Source organism: Lissotriton vulgaris, chromosome 11 (genome assembly GCF_964263255.1).
Source record: "Lissotriton vulgaris chromosome 11, aLisVul1.2, whole genome shotgun sequence".
Classification (NCBI taxonomy): domain Eukaryota; kingdom Metazoa; phylum Chordata; class Amphibia; order Caudata; family Salamandridae; genus Lissotriton; species Lissotriton vulgaris.
In genome coordinates, this window is record NC_141699.1 from 538,209,860 (window position 1) to 538,230,542 (window position 20,683).

The window sequence follows — 20,683 nt, forward strand, 5'->3', positions numbered from 1 at the left end:
ACACTCTGGTCACACCCCCACAAATGTGCTCTCGTACTACCGGGATAAAAGACGTTACCGCCAATGACGTATATTAGGGCCGGTGAAATAATGCTGTGTCATCCTCACTGTGCACTTCCATCTTCGCCCAGCAAGGCTGGTGGGTGGACGAGCTCCGGCAACCAGATCACGAGGAGGCCAACCAGATCACGATCACGAGGAGGCCAACCAGATCACGATCACGAGGAGGCCAACCAGATCACAAGGAGGCCTTGCCTTGTGTCTCCCCGGGAGCACTCTTACATGGGCCCAGCACCCCAGACACCCCCTCACCCCCCACCACGCCACCCATCCAGACCTGGGAGCAGGTGTGAGAGGCTCAGGGAGCCCCGTCATATTCTGAGGGGGTGGAGGGGGCATCATCGTGTGTTACACCGCTGCTTGTGGCACCAATTCTCGTCCAGAATGTGGGGTGGAGGGGGGCGGTAAGAGGGAGTGATGCTGCCTGCAAGGGCAGTGCTCGCGCCACAGTATGCTGGCGGCTGTCAATCATAACATCCAGGTTGGCGTTTCCGTCCATCCTGCTACCACGCGGAACGTGTACATTAAGATTATTTAAAGCACACGACTCAACTTCCGTATCACCAAATTTAGAAGCGTGTCTCAACTGGGCCAAACAATGGCGCTGGGCTAAATTTGCCATCCAGTAGTTTAAAAAACACAAACACTTTTTTTTTTTTTACTGTAGCACTTATTACCACATCCCTTTTGCTTATCACTGAAAATAGCCGGTGATGTAACCAGAGTCAATGGCTCTCACTTTATCCACCTTTGAAAGATAGTGAGCCAAGTCAACACCAAGGCAGTGGAACTTTGAACGAACAGCAGCAGGTGCATGGCCCCACTTAACTATATTACTGGGATTAAAAACCACTATCGGCAGGTTAAGAGCCAGGAACTGTAATTTATCAAACTATATTAATGAGATTTGAGAGTATATGTGACCTCGGCTGCACCTAGATTTTTGCAGCGGGAACATCAATCCACTGAGCTATTTTACCAACACTTGACCCTGTGGTTTGCAGACGGCAGCTAGATAGATTTCTGCTGCAGGTGCACGGACGTCCTCATCTACCTTAAATGTGTGTCCGAGATTTTGTTCATAGATCGTTGCAACAGGCACATTATCCCAAAGCGCTATCGTGCCCTTGAATTGGCCCGGCTGTCCCTCTTCCCTGGCAGAAACAATGGACTCTTCCAGAACAATGGGCGCCGCCGCGTGCGCGAGCAGAGCGGGCACCCCATTGTTAAAAACACAGAGAGGGGAAGAGCAACAATGGCCATCCGCAATGCACCCTGGGAACAGAAGCGGGGTGACCCTGTGGAGCCTTCCCGGGCTTTCCGCCTAAAGAGGGGGTCACCAGCTGCTAGTGTCAGCCAGCGGTAAACGATGCCCAGAGAGATGGTAAGGGCTGGACTGAGCACCCACGCAGTATGGAACTGCTGCAGGGCCAACTCAGCTTTTCATCCTTATTCTGGGCACCAGCGACCTGTTTAATGATAACAGGAAATAACCAGATGTCAAGAAACATTCAGACTGTTAGTTAATGATCAATCATTAACCACATTTTTTATTCAGGCATATCTGACAGCTGTTCCTGGGGGCTAAGATTGGGTTTTACTAACAAGATTTAGAATGGGATCTTTTTTTAGAATTGTTAGTCTTCCGATAATTAATGACTGGACTCGTGAACTGGACTTGTTTTATTTGTATTCGGTTTCTTTTTGCACCCAGCTCACACTCTTGCGCATGGTGAGACATGTATTTAAACCAGACGTTTCGTACAAACATCACACATTACAAACGAATGGAAAGAAACTCTTTGTGTTATAAAAAGTAAAAGTGGGCGTAGATTTTTTTTTTTTTTATTCTTTACGGAAAATGTAATGTTTTGGTCTTTTTGCACAACGTGAAGCAGAATGTGCAGTATATTTTCGGGGCATGGTTCCTTCACCCCAATCCTGCCTTCTTTAATAGATCCTCGATGAAATATAGCATTCTCATCCAGAGTTTCCCTATCATTAATCACTTTTATTTTTTTCGTTGCACACTTTCAAACTTTCTCTTTGGCACACACATTACCAGCCATCAGTGCACACTTTCACCAAACACACACCACCAGCCATCAGTGCACGCTTGCACCAGGTACACATACCACCAGCCAGTCAGTGCACACTTTCACCAGGCACACACCACCGGCCGTTGGTTGGTGGTGTGTGCCTGGTGAAAGTGTACACTGTTAGTGCACACCTTCACCGCAGGCATACCCACCAACAGCCATCAGTGCACACTTCCAACATTCACGCCCACCAACAGCCATCAGTGCACACTTCCAACATTCACACACATCACCAGCCATCAGTGCACACTTTCACCAGGCACACACCACCAACCGTCAGTGCATGCTTCCACCAGGCATACACACCACCAGCCATCAGTGCACGATTCCAATAGGCACACACACACCACCAGCCATCAGTGCACACTTTCACCAAACACACACCACCAGCCATCAGTGCACGCTTCCACCAGGTACACATACCGCCAGTCAGTGCACACTTTCACCAGGCACACACCACCGGCCGTTGGTTGGTGGTGTGTGCCTGGTGAAAGTGTGCACTGTTAGTGCACGCTTTCACCGCAGGCATACCCACCAACAGCCATCAGTGCACACTTCCAACATTCACACCCACCAACAGCCATAAGTGCACACTTCCAACATTCACACACACCACCAGCCATCAGTGCACACTTTCACCAGGCACACACCACCAACCGTCAGTGCATGCTTCCACCAGGCATACACACCACCAGCCATCAGTGCACGATTCCAATAGGCACACACACACCACCAGCCATCAGTGCACGTTTCCACCAGGCACGCACACCACTAGCCATTAGTGCATAGTTCCTCTAGACACACACACCACCAGCCATCATCACCAGTCAGTGCATGCTTCCATCATGCACACACACTTCTAGATGTCTGTGCACGCTTCCATCAGACACACACCACCAGCCGTCCGTGCACGCTTTCACCAGGCAGACGCACACCGCTAGCTGCCGGTACACGTTTTAACAGGCACACTCCTCCAGCTGTCAGTGCACACTTTCACCAGGCATACACACCACCAGCCATCAGTGCACGCTTCTAGCAGGCAGACACACCACCATCCGACCCGCCTAATTGTTAGACAACTATTTTTTTATGTATTGTCTTTTACACACTTTTGTTAGGCTGATCTATTTTAGTACATATTATGCTGCAATCTGACGTTTATGAGTTTTTTTCTGGCACACCTCTACCCCAAAGCCTCTCACTAAAAGGTGTGAACTCTAGCACTGCCATGCCACACTTGAGAATGCCTTACAGTGCAACCACACACACAACACCATACACACACAACACCACACACACACAACCACACAAACACAACCATGCACACAACCCCACATACAACACACAAACACAACCACACACACACTCACAACCACATATAACCACACACACAACCACACATACAAACACACACATAACAAACACACACACAACTACACTGAAAACCAAACCGTCAGTGCACACTTTCACCACGCACAGACACCATCACTCATCAGTACACGCTTTCACCACACACAAACACCACCAGCCATCAGTGCACGCTTTCACCGGACACAGACACCACCAGCCGTCAGTGCACGCTTCCACCAGGCACACACCAACAGACATAGTACACACTTTCACCAGGCACGCACACAACACCAGCCGTCGCTGCACGCTTTCACTAGGCATACACACACCACCAGCCGTGAGTGCACAATTTTACCAGCCACAAACACACCACCAAATGTCAGTGCATGCTTTCACCAGGCAAAAACCACCAGCCATCAGTGCACACTTTCAAAAGGTACACACACCACGAGCCGTCAATACACACTTTCACCAGACACATACCACCAGTTGTCAGTGCACGCTCTCACTCTATCTATCTCCCTCACTCACTCTATCTCCTTCACTCAATCCTATCTATCTATCTATCTATCTATCTATCTATCTATCTATCGCCCTCACTCTATCTATCTATCTATCTATCTATCTATCTATCTATCTATCTGTCGCCCTCACTCTATCTATCGACCTCACTCTATCTATCGACCTCACTCTATCTATCGACCTCACTCTATCTATCGACCTCACTCTATCTATCGACCTCACTCTATCGCCCGCACTCACTCTATCTATTGCCCTCACTCTATCTAACTATCGCCCTCACTCTATCTAACTATCGCCCTCACTCTGTGTATCTATCTATCTATCGCCCTCTCTCTCTCTCTATCGCCCTCTCTCTCTCTCTCTCTATCGCCCTCTCTCTCTCTCTCTATCGCCCTCTCTCTCTCTCTCTATCGCCCTCTCTCTCTCTCTCTATCGCCCTCTCTCTCTCTCTCTATCGCCCTCTCTCTCTCTCTCTATCGCCCTCTCTCTCTCTATCTATCGCCCTCTCTCTAGCTATCTATCACCCTCACTCTAGTTATCTATCGCTCTACCACAGCATCACTCAGCACCACCACAGCATCACTCAGGGGCACCACAGCATCACTCCGGGGCACCACAACATCACTCAGGGGCACCACAACATCACTATGCTCTACTGCAGCATCACTGAACGCCACAGCATCACTCGTCGCCACCACAACATTACTCCGTGCCACCACAGCATCAATCTGTACAACCATTCAACAACAACTGGTTCAAATATGTTCTCTCAATGTTTCAAGCTTTATTACAAATGTCACAAAAAGATGTTAATATTTCATTTCTGTTCTTGTATTTTCGTCACAATAAAATATACTGAACATAATCTTCACAAAAGTTATTTACAAAAGTTTAAGCTATTGCCATTATAAATTACAATAACTTTTAAGTATTATTTAAAAAAAATAAAAGGCAAGTGTTATTTCTAATATCAATACATCTAATTCACGTAAATACAACAGATATTGCATTACAAATGCTATAGGTGTCACATTTGCGAAAGTTAAAACTATTGGCATTGTAAATGACAAAGCTATTAATTTCGCTATTTTCAAAACCAACACATAAATAAAAAAATTGACATTTACAATACCAATAGCTCAAACTTTCCCAATGCGAGACCTATTGCATTGCAAATGCTTGTTAAAGGTTGGGATATGTTATGTTATGTTATGTTATATTGACTTTTTGAGCGCACAGCTGCCCCAGCAAAGGGGCGTCCCGGCGCTATATCTGGAAAGAACATAACAAACAAAGCAGAACACAAAAGGAAGCTAATAAGGCAGGGTGAAAAGATACGTTTTCACAGCTTTCCTAAATGCAAAAAGATTATCTAAGGAACGGATGTGGGCAGGAAGTGCATTCCATAGTTTGGAGGCCATCACCATGAACGATCGACCACCCAATCTGCATTTATGGAATCGGGGAACCAGTGCCAGATTTTGGCCAGCAGAACGCAGGCTACGCGAAGGAGTGTAGGGAGTCAAAAGATGCTGAAGGATGGCAGGGGTATCAGATTTCAAAATTTTGAAGGCAAAACATAGCGCCTTAAATTCGATACGTCTGATGATTGGCAGCCAATGAAGTTTGGAAATTGTGTTACGGGCTGAGCAGAAACGCGGGAGGCCCACGAGGGCTCTAGCTGCCGCATTCTGGACCCGTTGGAATCGCAGGACTTCTGCCTGATTAGCACCTAAAAGTAATGCACTGGCATAGTCAAGTCTGGATAGTACGCTCGCTTGAACCACCAACTGGCGGGTGGAGGCGTCAAAAAATTTGAGGATGGGCCTCAAGCCGCGTAAAATGCCAAAGCACGTAGATGCCGTCTTTTTGGTGTGGCACGAAAAAGTGAGTTTGGAATCCAGCCAGACACCCAAATTCTTAAGTTCTGACACAGGTATTGGCGGAGGGCGGATAGGTTTAGGGCTCAGGGTTGGGGGTGTCCGGTTGCTTTTAAAGCTCAGGGAGTCAGGGTATTTTTTAGGCTCTGGGTAGTGTTGATGGCTATGGGGGAGTCGGGTAGTTTTTAGGGTTCAAGGGGGTCAGGGAAGTTTTTCGGGGCGTGGGCTCAGGGTAGGTTTTAAGGCTCAAAGGAGGTTCAGGGTAGTGTTTAACGCTAAGGGTGGGTGGTCTTGGGTGTGAGCTTTACCACACATCCCCTTACCAGTCATACCTTTACCACAAAATAGCGTAGTAAAGGCATGTGTAGTAAAGGAATATGTTGTTCACACGCATTCGTTCAGTCAGCCCAGTAGAGGCACGATTGGTTTAGCCATGCCTCTGTCATACAACCTCTTAAAGATGTAGGAGGTCTAGAACAAAAACAAAAACTTGGGTAAAGTTTTTAGAGGCTGTTCTTTACCTTATTTCTTGAAATCTGTAAAAGGTATGTCTTGTATTCTGATCTCAACTTTTGGTGTTATCCTCCACAGTTAAACTGTTTAGTCGATATGATTTAATAACATTTGTTAGGAATTTTGGCATACACAATGATGTTGCGATATGGGTGGACATCAGAAATGAATGGGGGAGAATGTGTCCATAGGAATCCTAAAAGAAATAGTTAGTTTTAACATTTCTAAAATCAAACATCAAAGACAGCAAAAATGTTCCTTTGAAGTTTAAAGTCTTCAATCAATCAGGGTTGGTGAAGCGCAGCTACTTGCCTGTGAGGGTCTCAAGGTGCTAGGGGGAGGGGGTGTGGCTCAGTTGAGTGCTGTGGTCATCTGAAGAGCCGGGTCTTGTGATCCTTCCTGAAGTGGAGCAAAGTAGGGACTTACCAGAGGTGGAAGGGTAGGTCGTTCCAGGCCTTGGCTGCAAGGTATGAGAAGGGCTTTCCTCCTGTTCTGGTCTTGTAGATGCATGGGATTGAGCTAGAGAGAGGTCAGCTGATCAAAGGTGTCTCTTGCGTGCATGGAAGGAGAGGCGATTGTTTAGGAATGCAGGTCCGATGTTGTGGAGGGCCTTGTATGCGTGAGTGAGGAGGGTGAAGATTCTTCTTTCGATGGGGAGCCAGTGGAGGTTGCGGAGGTGTTGGGGGACGTCTAGGATCAGTATGGCTGCGGTGTTCTGGACAGTCTGAAGTTTGCAAAGTAGTTTCTTGTTGTCTCCGGTGTAGAGGGCATTGACGTAGTCCAATCTGCTACTGATGATGGTGTGCATGAACGTTTTCTGGATTCTGATGGGATCCATCTGAATGTTTTTTGATGTATACAGAGGGTGTTTAAGCAGACTGAGGATACTTTGTTTATCTGGTGGTTCATAGTGAGTGATGAGTCAAGTATGATGCCAAGGTTTTGTGCGTGGTCTGTCAGGGTGAGGGGGTTCCGAGAGCGGAAGTCCTTCCAAGGGCAGGGGGCCACCAGGTACTGTCCCAAGCGGAGGCGGTGGAGCCATGGATGAGGGCTTTGTAGTCCTGTTTTGTTGAGTTTCAAGCAGCTATTCTTCATCCAGGGGGCAAGGGCTTTCATCCCTTCTTGGCAGTTATGCCTTGTGAACTTGGGAGAGGATGAGTTGGGAGGCATCGGCATAGGAGACTATGTTGAGCCCGTGGCTTTTGACAATGGTTGTGAAGGGGGCCATGTGAATTTTAAGGAGGGTGGGGCTGAGGGAGGATCCCTGGGGCACTCCATATCTGGTCTCTGTTGTTTCCGAGAGGTAGAGCGGTAGCCTGACTCTCTGGGTTCTGCCTGTGAGAAATGATCATATCCAGTGAAGAGCCTTTCCGTGGATGACAACGTCGTGGAGTCTGGTGGCTAGTGTGCGGTGGGAGACCGTGTCAAAGGCAGCTGAAAGGTCCAGGAGGATGAGCGCTGCCATTTGGCCTTGGTCTAGGAGGAAGCGGAAGTGTGTGGGGGCAAGTAGGGCGGTCTCAGGCTGTGGTTGCTGTGAAATCTGGATTGGGAGATGTATAAGATGTTTTTGGCTTCGGTGATGTTTGCTAGCTGGGTGTTGACGGCCTTTTCGATGACCTTGGCTGCCAATGGAAGCAGGGAGATGGGCCTGAAATACTTGAGGTCCGTCGGGTCTGTGGAGGGTCACTTCAGGAGGGGGTTGACTTCAGTGTGTTTCCAGTCATCTGGAAATGTGGCAGTTTCGAGGGAGCAGTTGATTGTCCGGCGTAGTTCAGGTGCCATGGGTGTGGCAGCTCTGTGGAAGATGTGGGGCGGGCAGGGGTCTGAGGGTGCTCTGGAGTGGATTCTCTTCATTCTCTTTAGGGTGTCTTCTGTCGAGACCGGGGTCCAAGTGAGCAGGGTCTGTTGGGTGGTGTCACTGGGGGTAGGAGCTGGAGCGGTGCAGAGGTCTTGATTGTCGAAGTTGTGGTAGATCATCTTAATCTTGAGGTGCAAAAAAGGTGCTGAGTCTGTTACCGAGGTCTTTGGGAAGGTGGGACGTCTGTTGTTTCGCTGCAGGGTTTGGCAAATTCCTTGATGATGAAGAGTTCTTTGGTACTGTGGGTGTTGGTGACGATTCTTTCTTGGAGGAATTTCTTCTTTGTGGATTTGATGAGTTGGTTGTGTGCTGTGGTGGCTGCTCTGTAGGTGGTGCATGTTTCTGGGGTTCTGTTGTTCCTCCATGTCTTTTCGAAGTCTTCCAGGTTGTCCACGTCGAAGTTTAGGTCTCCAAGTAGGATGTAGTCAGTAGAGGCGAGTGCGTGGGTTACGAGGAGGTCGGCGATGGTGTAGGTTACGATGAGGTCAGTGATGTTGTGGGTTACGATGAGGTCGGCGATGGTGTAGGTGAAAGGTTCGCGGGGCAGGCAGTCTGTAGATGAGGGTTCCATGGAGAGTCGTTTTAGGGTTGGTCTGGATCTGGAAGTAGGGAATTTCCATAAGGGTGCGTTTGTGAACGATGGTGAATGCTCCTCCTGGGCGGGTGGGGAGGTATTTCCACAGGATCTTGTATCCATCGGTAATGGCAGTGGCGATGTCTGGTGCGGAGTTGGCAGTGGTCCAGGTTTCTGTGAGGAAGGTGATGTTGGCGCGTGGGTGTTAAGGAGGTCTTAGATTCCTATGGCTTGCTTGTGTAGGAAGTGCACGTTGAGGAGCTTTGTGAGCAGTGATGTTCAGTAGTCTGGGGGCTGCTGCTGGGGTCCAGAGGTGGGTGAAGGTGTAGCAGTAGTGTTTACAGGAAATTGGGCCTTGGGTGTTGCTTGGCATCGAAAGCTGGTAGTTATTGTGCATCCAGTATTGAGAGCGTGGAGGGTGCTGGAGTCGTAGCGGAGACGGTTCGAAGGACCAGGGTCCCTGGAGCTGGTCGCACTCGGGTGTCGGATGGGCGTAGATGTGCTTGCCTTTAAAGTTGCCGCACAGCAGCCTCTATTAATTAGGGGGAGGGGGAGGGCGGTCAGCTGAGATGCAGTAAGGACACACCAGAGGGATAAGGGCTGCGGGGGCAGCAGGGAGAAAGGGCGAGATAGAAAAAAAGGGAGAAAAGAGCAGAGACAGCAAAGAGGGAAAAGATAAATTAAGACAGAGAAAAAAGCTAAGAGAGGTGGAACAGCAGAAGAGCAGAGTGCTCTCCCACTGGACCACCAGGGATGAGGTACAGGCAGAAGTCTGCAGGTGGAGGAGGGCCTCAAACACACAGTAAATGGTGAGCTCAGGGGGCTCTGAGGGCAGCACTTAGTGGTGGAGCTGCGCGGGGGGAGCAGTCACACTGACCAAGTTAGTGGCCTAGCTCTTGACATACATATAGAGCTATCCTGTATTCCAAGAGGGGAACGTGGGTGAGATGTGAGCAAGAACAATGTTCCCTCAGGATATGTTCAGAAGGGGTATTTTGCCATGCCCCCTTCCAAAAGTGGTTAACCTGCTCAGGCTCTTAACCCCTTGCTGGCAGTGGGATGCAAATCATGTGTATCTTTAATGGACTAAGAAATAGCAGAAATACTGTTAAAAGCAAGTAACCTTTTCTTCTGCACCTTGTGGTCCTTGGATCTCATGCCCCTGAGCTAATAGTGCTTGCAAATGTCCAGTGCTAAGAATCGATGACCAAGATCTGCCTGCCCCTTTTGGGTCTTCCTCACAAACCCCAGACCCTGTGCCATGCTTTCATGTTATTGATATAAAAACGTAACTCTGTCTCTTCCATGCTAGGGAGTGTGCCAGCTAGAAGCAGAAAATGGAGTGAAGAATCCATATCGCAGGTTGGACATCAGGTAAAGGAATTTCTTTCTTTTTGACTTCAGCGTAAGAGGAGGTGTGCCTGTGCAGTCTGTTTAGTGAAGGTCTGTTGTGATTAGTGAAGGTCTGTTGTGCGGTCTGTGCTTGTGATGTATGTGCAGGCCCTATAGATCCTCATTGTTATGTCCTGTTTTTTAAATCTTTTTTTTTATTTTTTATTTTTAAATTTATTTCTATGCTTTCCAGTAGCAATTCTAATGATAGGGAAGCGTATAACATGCCTCAACAGAAAAATAAAACATGGCGGAGTAGAATGTGCATTACATTGAATTTTAAAAACATGTGCAGTGTCTGTAGGGATACAACGATCAAATGCATTTCTCAGGTTGAAAGTGCATGACGACAACCAAGAGTTCTCTACCATTCCTGAGTAATAAGAGCAAATCTAGGCCCCAGTAGTCACTCAAACGTGCTTGGGGGTAAGCTTTTTCATCCTTTACTGGGTATCGTCTTGAGTTTCTGTCAACGCGTTAAGCCCTCTAGTGGAGTTCTGAGATTCCATCTCTTCCTCGAGGAATGATTCCACCTGTGTAGGGGGTTAACAAGTATCCTAAAAGTTCAGCCCTCATCCGACAATGGTTTCTCATCTGTTCATCTGTACACACTACCTTCACTCGTCTTTACACAGCCAGCGGCCATTCCTAAATATTCCTCAACCATTCTTGCAGCAGCGGTCCATCGTCCACCAGCCATTCATTGGCTATATACTTCTTTGCTAATAAAAATTCCAAGGATACAAACGTTTATGTATCTTTCATTTCATTTCATTCATTTCTTTATTTCGGCTTGAGTTGCCATAAAAGAATCACAAAACAATTTCATATAAAAAGCACAATAGAGTCACAATTATCATTGCATAAAAAACAACTATCACTGTTATAATCTGATAAAATTGATACAGTTAAAAACATGTTTAAATGAAACATCATCACATTAACCTATTTATAATTAATTGTAAAGCTCATCTTAAAATGCACCAATTAACCCTTTATCATTACCGATTTAGGCCCTTTTTTCTACGCACAACTGTCACTGTTATAATCTAATAAAATTGATACAGTTAAAAACATGTTTAAATGAAACATCATCACATTAACCTATTTATCATTAATCGTAAAGCTCATCTTAAAATGCACCAATTAACCCTCTGTCATTACAGCTTTAGGACCTTTTTTCCACGCACAAAGTAAATAGAGAGCAGAATCTGCTGATGCTAAATACTATAGTTTGAGTTGTGTCTGTCTTAAATATTCTTAATGCCATGTCGCATGACCTTAGTCCCAAAAGGTTATATATGGGTTTAATCCATTTCCTTCTGGCCAACACATAGGCTGTGCAGAAGGAAAGGATATGGAGATCATCCTCCTTGGAATTGACCTCGCACATAGTGCAGATTCCATTTGTCGTTGTTACCCCATCAGCCCTTTTTCTTGCCCAGCGTGCCAGGGTCGATTTGGTCATGAGGTTACCGTATCTTAGTTTCATATAAAGGGTTTTTGCAAGTGGGGGCTCAATTTCGTCAAAGAAGGTCTCAAAAAGAGACTCGTCCTTGAAACTTAAAAATGTATTTACTAGGGTCCCCCCATTATTCCCGTTAGTTATTTGGTTATGGATAAAACCACAAAAAGCCCTTTTCACAATCTGTTTTGAATTTGGCAGTAACCCTTCCGAGTTTTCCCAAAATTGCATTAATCCTATTTTAGTAAACCATAATCTAACATGTTTTAGCCATAGATTGGTATTCGATATGTCCAAACACAGTTTCTTTTAGCCCATTCCTATAGTCAAGCAGTTCGGGTGTCTGCCATAGTCTCACTCAAAACATTAGTGGCCGGACAATAGTATAGTGATCAGTTCTTTTGACATTTAAGTCCAACTGAAGCTGTACCAATGGAGTACCTCTTGGGACCCTTACCAAACTTCTCATACATTTATTATCCATAATGTTAAATACATCCTTTGACATAGGACCCCAGATCTCAGCACCATAAAGGGCTGCTGGTTTAACTTTAAATTTGAATAGCTCCACTACAGGTGATACAGCTTTACTAGTGCTTGAGCTTAAGGATAGGTTTTGCATTCTGTATATATGTTAGCTTGTTTTTTTCAATTTGAGAGCTCCATGTAAAATTGGAATCGAGCGTAACCCCCAAGTAAGAACATTTTTGAACCATTTCCAATTTTAGGCCATTTAAAGTTAGACAACCTTTATCTGGTTTAACTGGATTTAGGGCCATGCATTTAGTTTTTTTCCGTTGATTTCTAAGCCTTTCTTGTTACAATAATCACTAAAAGAATTGAGTAATGCCTTTTTAGTCTTGGAGCCGGGGAGAGGTCAAGCCGCAGACTATGAGATAGTGAACCACTGGTGTAGCAGAGACTTTCTCTTACACTGCTAGTATATGTGATTTGTAAGTAACTGGCCTAGCAGAGACTGGTGCAAATTACCTGTGTTGGGTAGGAACAGATAACTGAGCAGGGACTGGCTTCCTACTGTTTGCTGTTAGCTAGCATCTTAGGAATTAGCTCCACAACACTGTTCGGCTTTCTAGCAGTAGGCGGTCTCTCAGTCTGTATGTAGAATATATAATATAACAAGTGCTCATTTGTTCTCTATCACAGTCCTTCTATGCCTATGCTATCCAATCTTCCTATTAGATGGGAGTGGTGTATGTGCTATAACAACAAAGGAGGCCCATGCTCAGGTCTATTCCTGTAATCCCGAAATTTCTTATGTCAAACTAGGGCTATCCTACGTATGTAGAGAGAACCTGGATACTTGATTGTATATAACAACTGATGTTGCAGCATGCTTGGTACTCCCTATGGGATTGCAAAGCACACTTGAGGGAGCGTTTTATGAGGCGTCCGGGATAGCCTTTGAGTTTTTTGGAGAGTACTTCCGATTCTCCAAAGAAATCCTCCTTGAATTTACAATTGCAGTGGACCCTCAAGAACTGGCCATAGGGGAGGCCATCCCGTATGGCTCTGGGATGTGAACTGGTGTAATGAAGCAGGGTGTTGCATTCTGTTGGCTTACGATACAGTGTGGTATATAATTCTAGGGTTTTACAGACCCCCCCTGGATATAGCGGCATGGATTAGCAAATTTAGCGGCACAAAAGTGCAAATTTAGCGGCACAAACATGTAAATTTAGCGGCAATTTTGCGGCATTTTATTTGGCCATTTTTCCTACAACTAACACAGATATCTTTGTTTTTTGAGTTAATTAACAACATGAAGCTATGCATATATTCCAGTATGGTAAGCACCATCTGTGCACACACATTTCGAAGTATACATATATATCCAAGTACATTCAACACCCACAGTGCACACATTCTTAAGTATGCTTAGATGCCAGTACAGTGATTACCTGCTGTGCACACACATTTCAAAGTGTGCACGGACACTCTAATACATTGAGCACCACCTATGTTACACATTACGTAGAATGCACATACACCAATATAGTAAGCAGCATCGGTGTACATATATTCCAAAGTATGCACAAATGTCACATACATTCTGACGTGCATACATAAATCTGTAACCATCCAAGTGCAAGTACACAATATTGTACCAGCATTCTCTGCATGCCAATTCTTTTCATGTTTCACTTTTGTATTCTCATGTAAATGTAAAAAACATATCAGCATTATGACACAATAATACGGTATAATGGAACAGTACAACCTACCGTACCATCCAGTAACCAGGATGCCATACCTGGATAGCACAGCACACCATACTGTCTACTTCTACGAAGTCACAATGGCAATGTAAGAAAACAAGCAGTTTATAAAATTACATTCCTTTGAGAATCTACTGCTTGGAAGCAGGATGGTGATCGAGTAACACGCTTTGCATTTCGCTCCCTCCTAGCTCTAGCTGTTCTCCAGCCATGACATACGAGAGGTAGTCAGAAAGGCAGCTAGGAATGCGATGCTACTCCAGGTGGACACCTCGCACCTGTCTAAAACCGCAAGTTACCCTACAGAGCACACAGGAGATGAAGGTTCATGTCCTGCTCATCTTAGTCACAATCGTCTCACGGAATGCACGTTGGGCAGTCAGCGCTCTCGGCTGCATTTTGGCACGGAGTCTCTCAGGGTGGAGCATGGCGCCCTAGAACTAACAGAAGTTGTGGCGCCTCCACAGCGTGCAGCCGGAGAAGGATGCCCGAAAATGGATTGCAGCAGCACAGGAGTGAGGAAAACAGAGGCAAATGCCCACAAGAATTTCGTTCTCAAGCTGCAGCATCGAAGAAGGTACTTAATCAGGGAGAACACCAGTGGGGGCAGCGGATGTTAACAGCCCAGCCACAGCCCTCAATTGCAGATTTGTTAGTCCCAGCAACAGAGGATACTCGGCCACTGAAAGAGCTGGTGTCAATTACCAGGAAAGAGCCTTCATCTGGGGGCATGGATTTTCGTGGGGGCATAACCGGAACAGCTGTGTCGGAAGGAGTCTCTCTATTGCACTCCTCTAATTGGGCTGAAGATACAGAGACGCATGGCTGTGGTCTCAGACTACAGGAGCAAGAGTTACTCGTCTCGTCTGGTACAGGCAATGATGTGGCCATGGGGGAGAGTGTCTCTGGTAAAGGGCATCAGGGTTTGGTTTGTATCCCAGCTTCAAAAGTGCCTATTTCACGGGCACATTTGTAAAAATCGCGGTATTTTTACAAAAGTGCCGATTTCGCTGGCAAACCGCGAAATCCTGGAGGGTCTGGTTTTAACTCTAACATCCAAGCAATCTATTTGTTCATTACTGAATTGGTGTGTGAACTTCAGATCAGGTTGGAAGGTGTTAAGCATGAGTTGACCTTTAACTGAAAACTCTTAAGTTTCTTATTCCACTACATCCTTAAGTGAACTTTTCATCCTGAAGTAGCTCCCAAACACTCCTTTTGCCTGGTAATTGATGCAACTTTGTTTTAGAGTGCACTTGGTTCCTGTTAGCGAGGTCCCCAGTACCAGTGTTCGTTCCCTAAACTGTACCGTTGTTCCACAATTGGCCCCCTTTATGTTCCCTGTAAGTCCCTAGTAAGTAGTACCTCTGGTACCTAGGTCCTTTGAACTAAATAGAGCCCCTACGGGCTGCACCGCAAATTGTGCCACCCTAAGGGACCGCTCGCCAAGCTCACGCAAACTGCCATTGCAGCGTGCGTGTCTTGGTTCAGAGAAAAACAAAGAGTCTACGTAGCACGCATACATGCATCCCATGCCTGCAAAACACTGCATGTGGTATTTATAGGTCAGTCACCTCCACAGCAGGTCTCACAGCCCTAAGGGAGGGTGCACTTTACCCATGTGTGGGCATATATGCGTGAATGGAGGTGTCCTTGTGATATCTAAGCTCACCCTTATAGCACAAGTGCACAGAGAAGTCATATAGAGTACATGGGCATGACATTCATCAATGCATGTTCCTAGTTATACAACAGCTTCGCAGAACGTTAGATGTTTGCTACCAAACATCTTGTCTTAGTAAACCCACACTTATGCCAGTGTTTGATTTATTGAGAAATGCACCCAGAGGGCACCTTACAGGTGCCCCCTGAAAACCTATCAACTACTGGTCTGTAGAGTGACTAGTCTCGACCAGAAAGCCACTGTAGACAGGTTTCTGACCTCCTGCAGTGAGAGAATATGCTCTGAGGCCAGAAAAAAAACCTTCTGTATGCAGAGGTGTTTACACTGCCTCCACGCAGGAGGTACCCCCCAGGGCGGGAAGCTTCAAAGGCCCTGACACCTTTGTTCTGTGACCCAGGCCTCACCAGATTGTGATGATGCTCACCCCCTTGTTCTGCTCCAACTTTCATTGGCTTCAAGACCCATGGGAAAATTAGCAAGATTAGGACTAGCTGATGTGGACCCTACTTTTCAGATTCCTCCATGTTCTTTGGTCAGCATTCACTTTACAAGATCAGAATTATGCCCTCTTCCTACAGGAAGTAGTCATATAAAAGGGTGTGGACACCTTAAAGGTAAGTATCCCATTCGCTACTACCTGTCACTCCCCTTAATGTCCCTAAATTTAGTATTTATGTGGCAACCCTGAACCCAAGAACTCAGATTTGATATATCAAGAGAGGTACAGCAGAAAAGCTATGGCCTTTTTTGCGCGAAACCCTGCCTGCTCGCACCTCGCAACAGTGACTCGTCCTGCAAGCTGGAGGTCTACCACAGCCATGGGTAACCTGTCAGCACTTGGCAAATCGCCTACAGTCTACCTTGGAGTAGAGGAACTACTCCCCTGCAGTCCACTGGCACCGACAAGCAGAGTCCAGTCCACCTTCTTGCAGCACCCCGGCCTGACTGACACCCCAGATGACCAGGAAGAAGTACTTGTGCTCTTTGAAGACACAAGGACCAACCGGAACCATGCAGCACCATTATCCGGAGTGCCGGACGCCCTGCAACCAACACCAATTGTGAAAGTCCAGTCCGGATTCTCACTGCACCACGACCAAGCAGCCATCGAGGGACATCAGCATCACTGAGACCAACTTCGGGTTTGGCCCAGCTTTCCTGATTCTGCCCCTTCTATTGGTTTGTCCCTAACCGTGTGAAGCACCATGGTGAACCTAGCCCAGCTGACTTAACCCCTCTGTACCTGAGCCGCCGGGCCTAGGTACAGAAAAACCGGCAGTGCCCCCTTATTCCAAAGGTGCTTGTGACCTAAGCCCCAGTTTGGAGTTTGCAGCCTAATTTTAGGTGGCCCCCTTCTAGGTTGCACTAGCTACCAACCTCACCAGCACCCTGCTCCCAGCAGAAATTGGGCAGATCCTGAAGAACTGCTGATAGTTTTTTTTAATCCTGTGTCCCCCTGAACTGACTGTACCTACCTTGTTATGCTTGTATGATTTTTCCTTCCATAGGATTGCATTGTGCATAAAGGCGCACAACTTTGAAATATTGACCTACCTGTAAAATTGATAATAAAAACAGTAATTTCCTTTGATCAAAGTTCTTGGTTTTAAAAAATATATATAAAGAAGTGTTATGTTCAAGGCATATGAGCTGCAGATTCTAGACTTTGCATTAGATCGCCACCTGATGTTGGGCTCGGATGATTGCATGTTGTTGTCGTCTTGGAAGAAGTCTTTGTAGTCACGAGATAGGTGACTCCTCCCTTGGACGATAGTGCGCATGGTCATCGGCTCCATCCTTAGATTTTTTTTTTCTGCCACTGGGTTCGGATGAAACTTTTCCGCTCCGGTTCGAAATCTACTTTTCAAGTAAATTCAAATTCAAAAGGACTTTATTCTTTTTTTTTTTTTAGTACAAAGCCATAAAAGTTCATATAACATTAAAAATAGCATTCCAAGCTATCCAATAAAAGTATACAAAGCAAAATACAGTTTAAAAAGTCCGGCTGTTCGTAACATGAGATGTTAAACTATTGCACAGTCAAAGGGGAACAGAAGACACAAGGTTTTACTCTTAGCGGTCTTACATATCCAAACATTTCCTATACTTCATAGTGCATTTTAAAAAAACAGCCACATGAGGTATACTTTCTGGGTACAGCATTTGTAAATAAAATAACGCAGGGCGAGCTTGTACAAAATTCATTCTCTTTAAAATAGGTTTTCGCAGCCACAGGGTGCTAACGCCGTCCCCTTGTGACACCCTCTAGGGACTGCCAATAAAAGATCAATCAGGTTAAACCTAAACCTGATTAAGAGAAAACGCTCATATGCTGGTAATGGCCAGAGTAAATATTGCTCCTCGGTGGGTGAAGTTATTAACATTAAATGGAGGCACTCATTAGGCTTCAACAAATCCCTTTCCTCTCTGTCCAATTTCTTGCGAGTAATAAATGACTGTTTTATGAATGTAAGATCTTTTCTCGATATTCCTGCCGGGTTTAAAAATAAATCTGGCCGCCCCTCTTTGCAGAAACTATCTCTAAGATATCTCAGCCAAGGTATTTTAGACACGTGTTCTAGGCTAAGGGGTTTCTTTTAGCAAGCTGTGTGTTAGCCCAGGGTGTTTGTTGAGCCAACATTGCAACCAGAACATAAGGGGATGCAATAACAGAGTATCACTGATGAAAGGTAGGCCAGTTTCTTTGTGCACTGATGTGTTCGGGGTTCCCTGTGGGACACAGAAGAGTTGTTTTAAAAATTTGTTTTCAACAACTTGTAAACACTCGTGATTGCTGTATCCCCAGAGTTCGCTCCCATAGGTAGCTATCGCGAGACTCTTAGAGCGATAGACCTTTAGCATGGCCGCCACCGGTCTGTTGCCCATTCTGGCTGCAAAATCAAAGAGCGCAGCGTTGGCCCTGGCTACTTCTCCCCTTTTCCTGTTCATAAGTGCTACCCAGTTCAACTGTTGTTCTAAAAGTACCCTCAAGTAAGAAAAGGAAGTGTATGTAGGCACCCTAATTCCATTTACCCTGAATGGTTGCTGTTTTCTGGCTGCCTTCCCCACCTGCAGCACGTAGGATTTAGTGTTGTTTAGATGTAAATCTTGTGTTAACATAAATCCATAAAAGGTGTCCACTAGTGTTTGTAGCCCTTTGGGGGTACGGGCTAGGAGGACAGCGTTGTTGGCATACAGTAGGACTGGCAGGCCTCGACGTCCCACGTACGGGTAGTCCGCCCCCGTCTTAACCAAATGATCTTCTAGGTCATTAATATATAAGTTAAAAAGAAAGGGGACCAGGATACACCCTTGCCTGACCCTCCGTCTGGTACTAAAACTTCGTGTGACCTTGAGGTCCCTATTATATCTGACGTTAGCCTTTGTGTCACTATGTAGGTCCATTAGGAAATTCACCAGATGTTGCTCTACCCCCATGGCCTCCATGGACTGCCACAACTTCCACAACTTTCCCCGGTTGACACAGTCAAAAGCTGAGGAATGGTCCATGAAGGCCATGTAGACGGTTCCTGGTCGTGAAATGGTATATTTACCCAGGATTAGGTAGAGATTGAGGCATTGGGCCATGGTAGAATGACCTTCACGGAACCCATATTGTATATCGGAGATGATCTGATTCTCCTCTGCCCAAGTGGACAGCCTCTTCAGGATAACGCCCCCTAGGACTTTTACGATGGAGTCTATCAGGGAGATAGGCCTATAATTTAGTGTGCAATTTCGGTCTCCCTTTTTAAATACGGGGACTATTGTTGAGAGACCCAATGAAGCTGGACAAGCCTTTTCTGCTGCGGGGTTTCCCACGGCTGTGAGGATTGGGGCTCAAAATGTTGGGTCTGATTTATAAAGGTCAGGAGGGATGCCGTCTGGGCCTGGGGCCTTTTTGCTGGAAAGGTTACTTATTCCCTCCATTAATTTGCCTACTGAGAATACCATCGCGTCCTGCCCTAACCTCTTGTGTGAGAGTGCTGGCTGTACATTTTTATCCTTGAAGATGGTAGCAAAATGGTTCACCCATTCATCCTCCGTGATGTTTGACGCCACTTCAGTAGCCCCGGACGATACTAGAGGTGATTGATTGATTGTGCACCAGAATCTAGAGCTGTTAGATAGGGTCAAGGGATGTAAGAGTTCCTCCCATAACGCATTCTTCAGCTCGGTCTTCCTTTTTGTCAGTGCCTTTTTATAAGTTAGTCGGAGTGAGCTGATGAAGGCTATATCAAGGGGAAGTATTTTGAGGGCCTCTTTCAGATCTCTTGCTACTTTGAAACAATTGTTGCAGAACCACTTGGGTCCAACAGAGATGGTTTTACCCCCCGTACCTCCAACATCTTTCCTACATTTCGGGCAATGTTCTCAAAGGCTGTGAGGACTCCTTCGCTCTCAGGGTTAGAGCTAAGACAGGTTAAAAAGTCCTTTTCACAATCCTTTTTAAATTTTTAATGGAATTCGGTCCGTATCACCTTGTTCCATTTTATGCGTCGCCTGCCGTTAATGGGTTACAGCGCGTTATCTCTTATTGTGTTATCCTTTTTAGTTTTTTTCATGAGGTTCCCTCCTAACAAGACACAAACTGGGTTGTGATCACTGTAAGTACTAGGGGCTGTTTGAAAACCTAATAGGAGTGTCAAAAGGTTTCTGTCGACTAGGATAAAATCAATGAAGGTTCCGTGTCAAGTACTTCGACACGTCAACATTTTCTTCAAACTTCACCAAACAACTTTCGATACCAATAAACATTGACTCGACTTCATTAACTCGATTCCGGTCGTGGACGCGGGCTGTTGGGCCTATCCACGCCGTGAGGCCTACACCTCATGGAAAGGACGCCATTCAAAAGATGCCCCAAGTGTGGAGCAAAATTTCCAAACCGTGACCATCACGAGGTCTGTAACCTGTGCTTAGCGCCAGAACACGACAAATCCAGCTGCACATCCTGTGCATCCTGTCGATCGAAAAAGACCATTCTGGATCGGTGGCCCCCGTCAACACGACATGCAGAGATCAGCGCCGAAACCAGTGGATATCTTT

General features: G+C 46.1%; 1 protein-coding gene across 1 annotated transcript in view; it reads left to right on the forward strand.

The window, feature by feature from the left end:
• Positions 1-20,683, forward strand: part of POLB (DNA polymerase beta) — a 162,674-nt gene that overhangs the window by 107,624 nt on the left and 34,367 nt on the right. Inside the window, exon 12 of the mRNA XM_086943578.1 lies at positions 10,169-10,230. Within this exon, the coding sequence (XP_086799704.1) occupies positions 10,169-10,230 (62 nt within the window). The remainder of the gene's footprint in view (positions 1-10,168; positions 10,231-20,683) is intronic.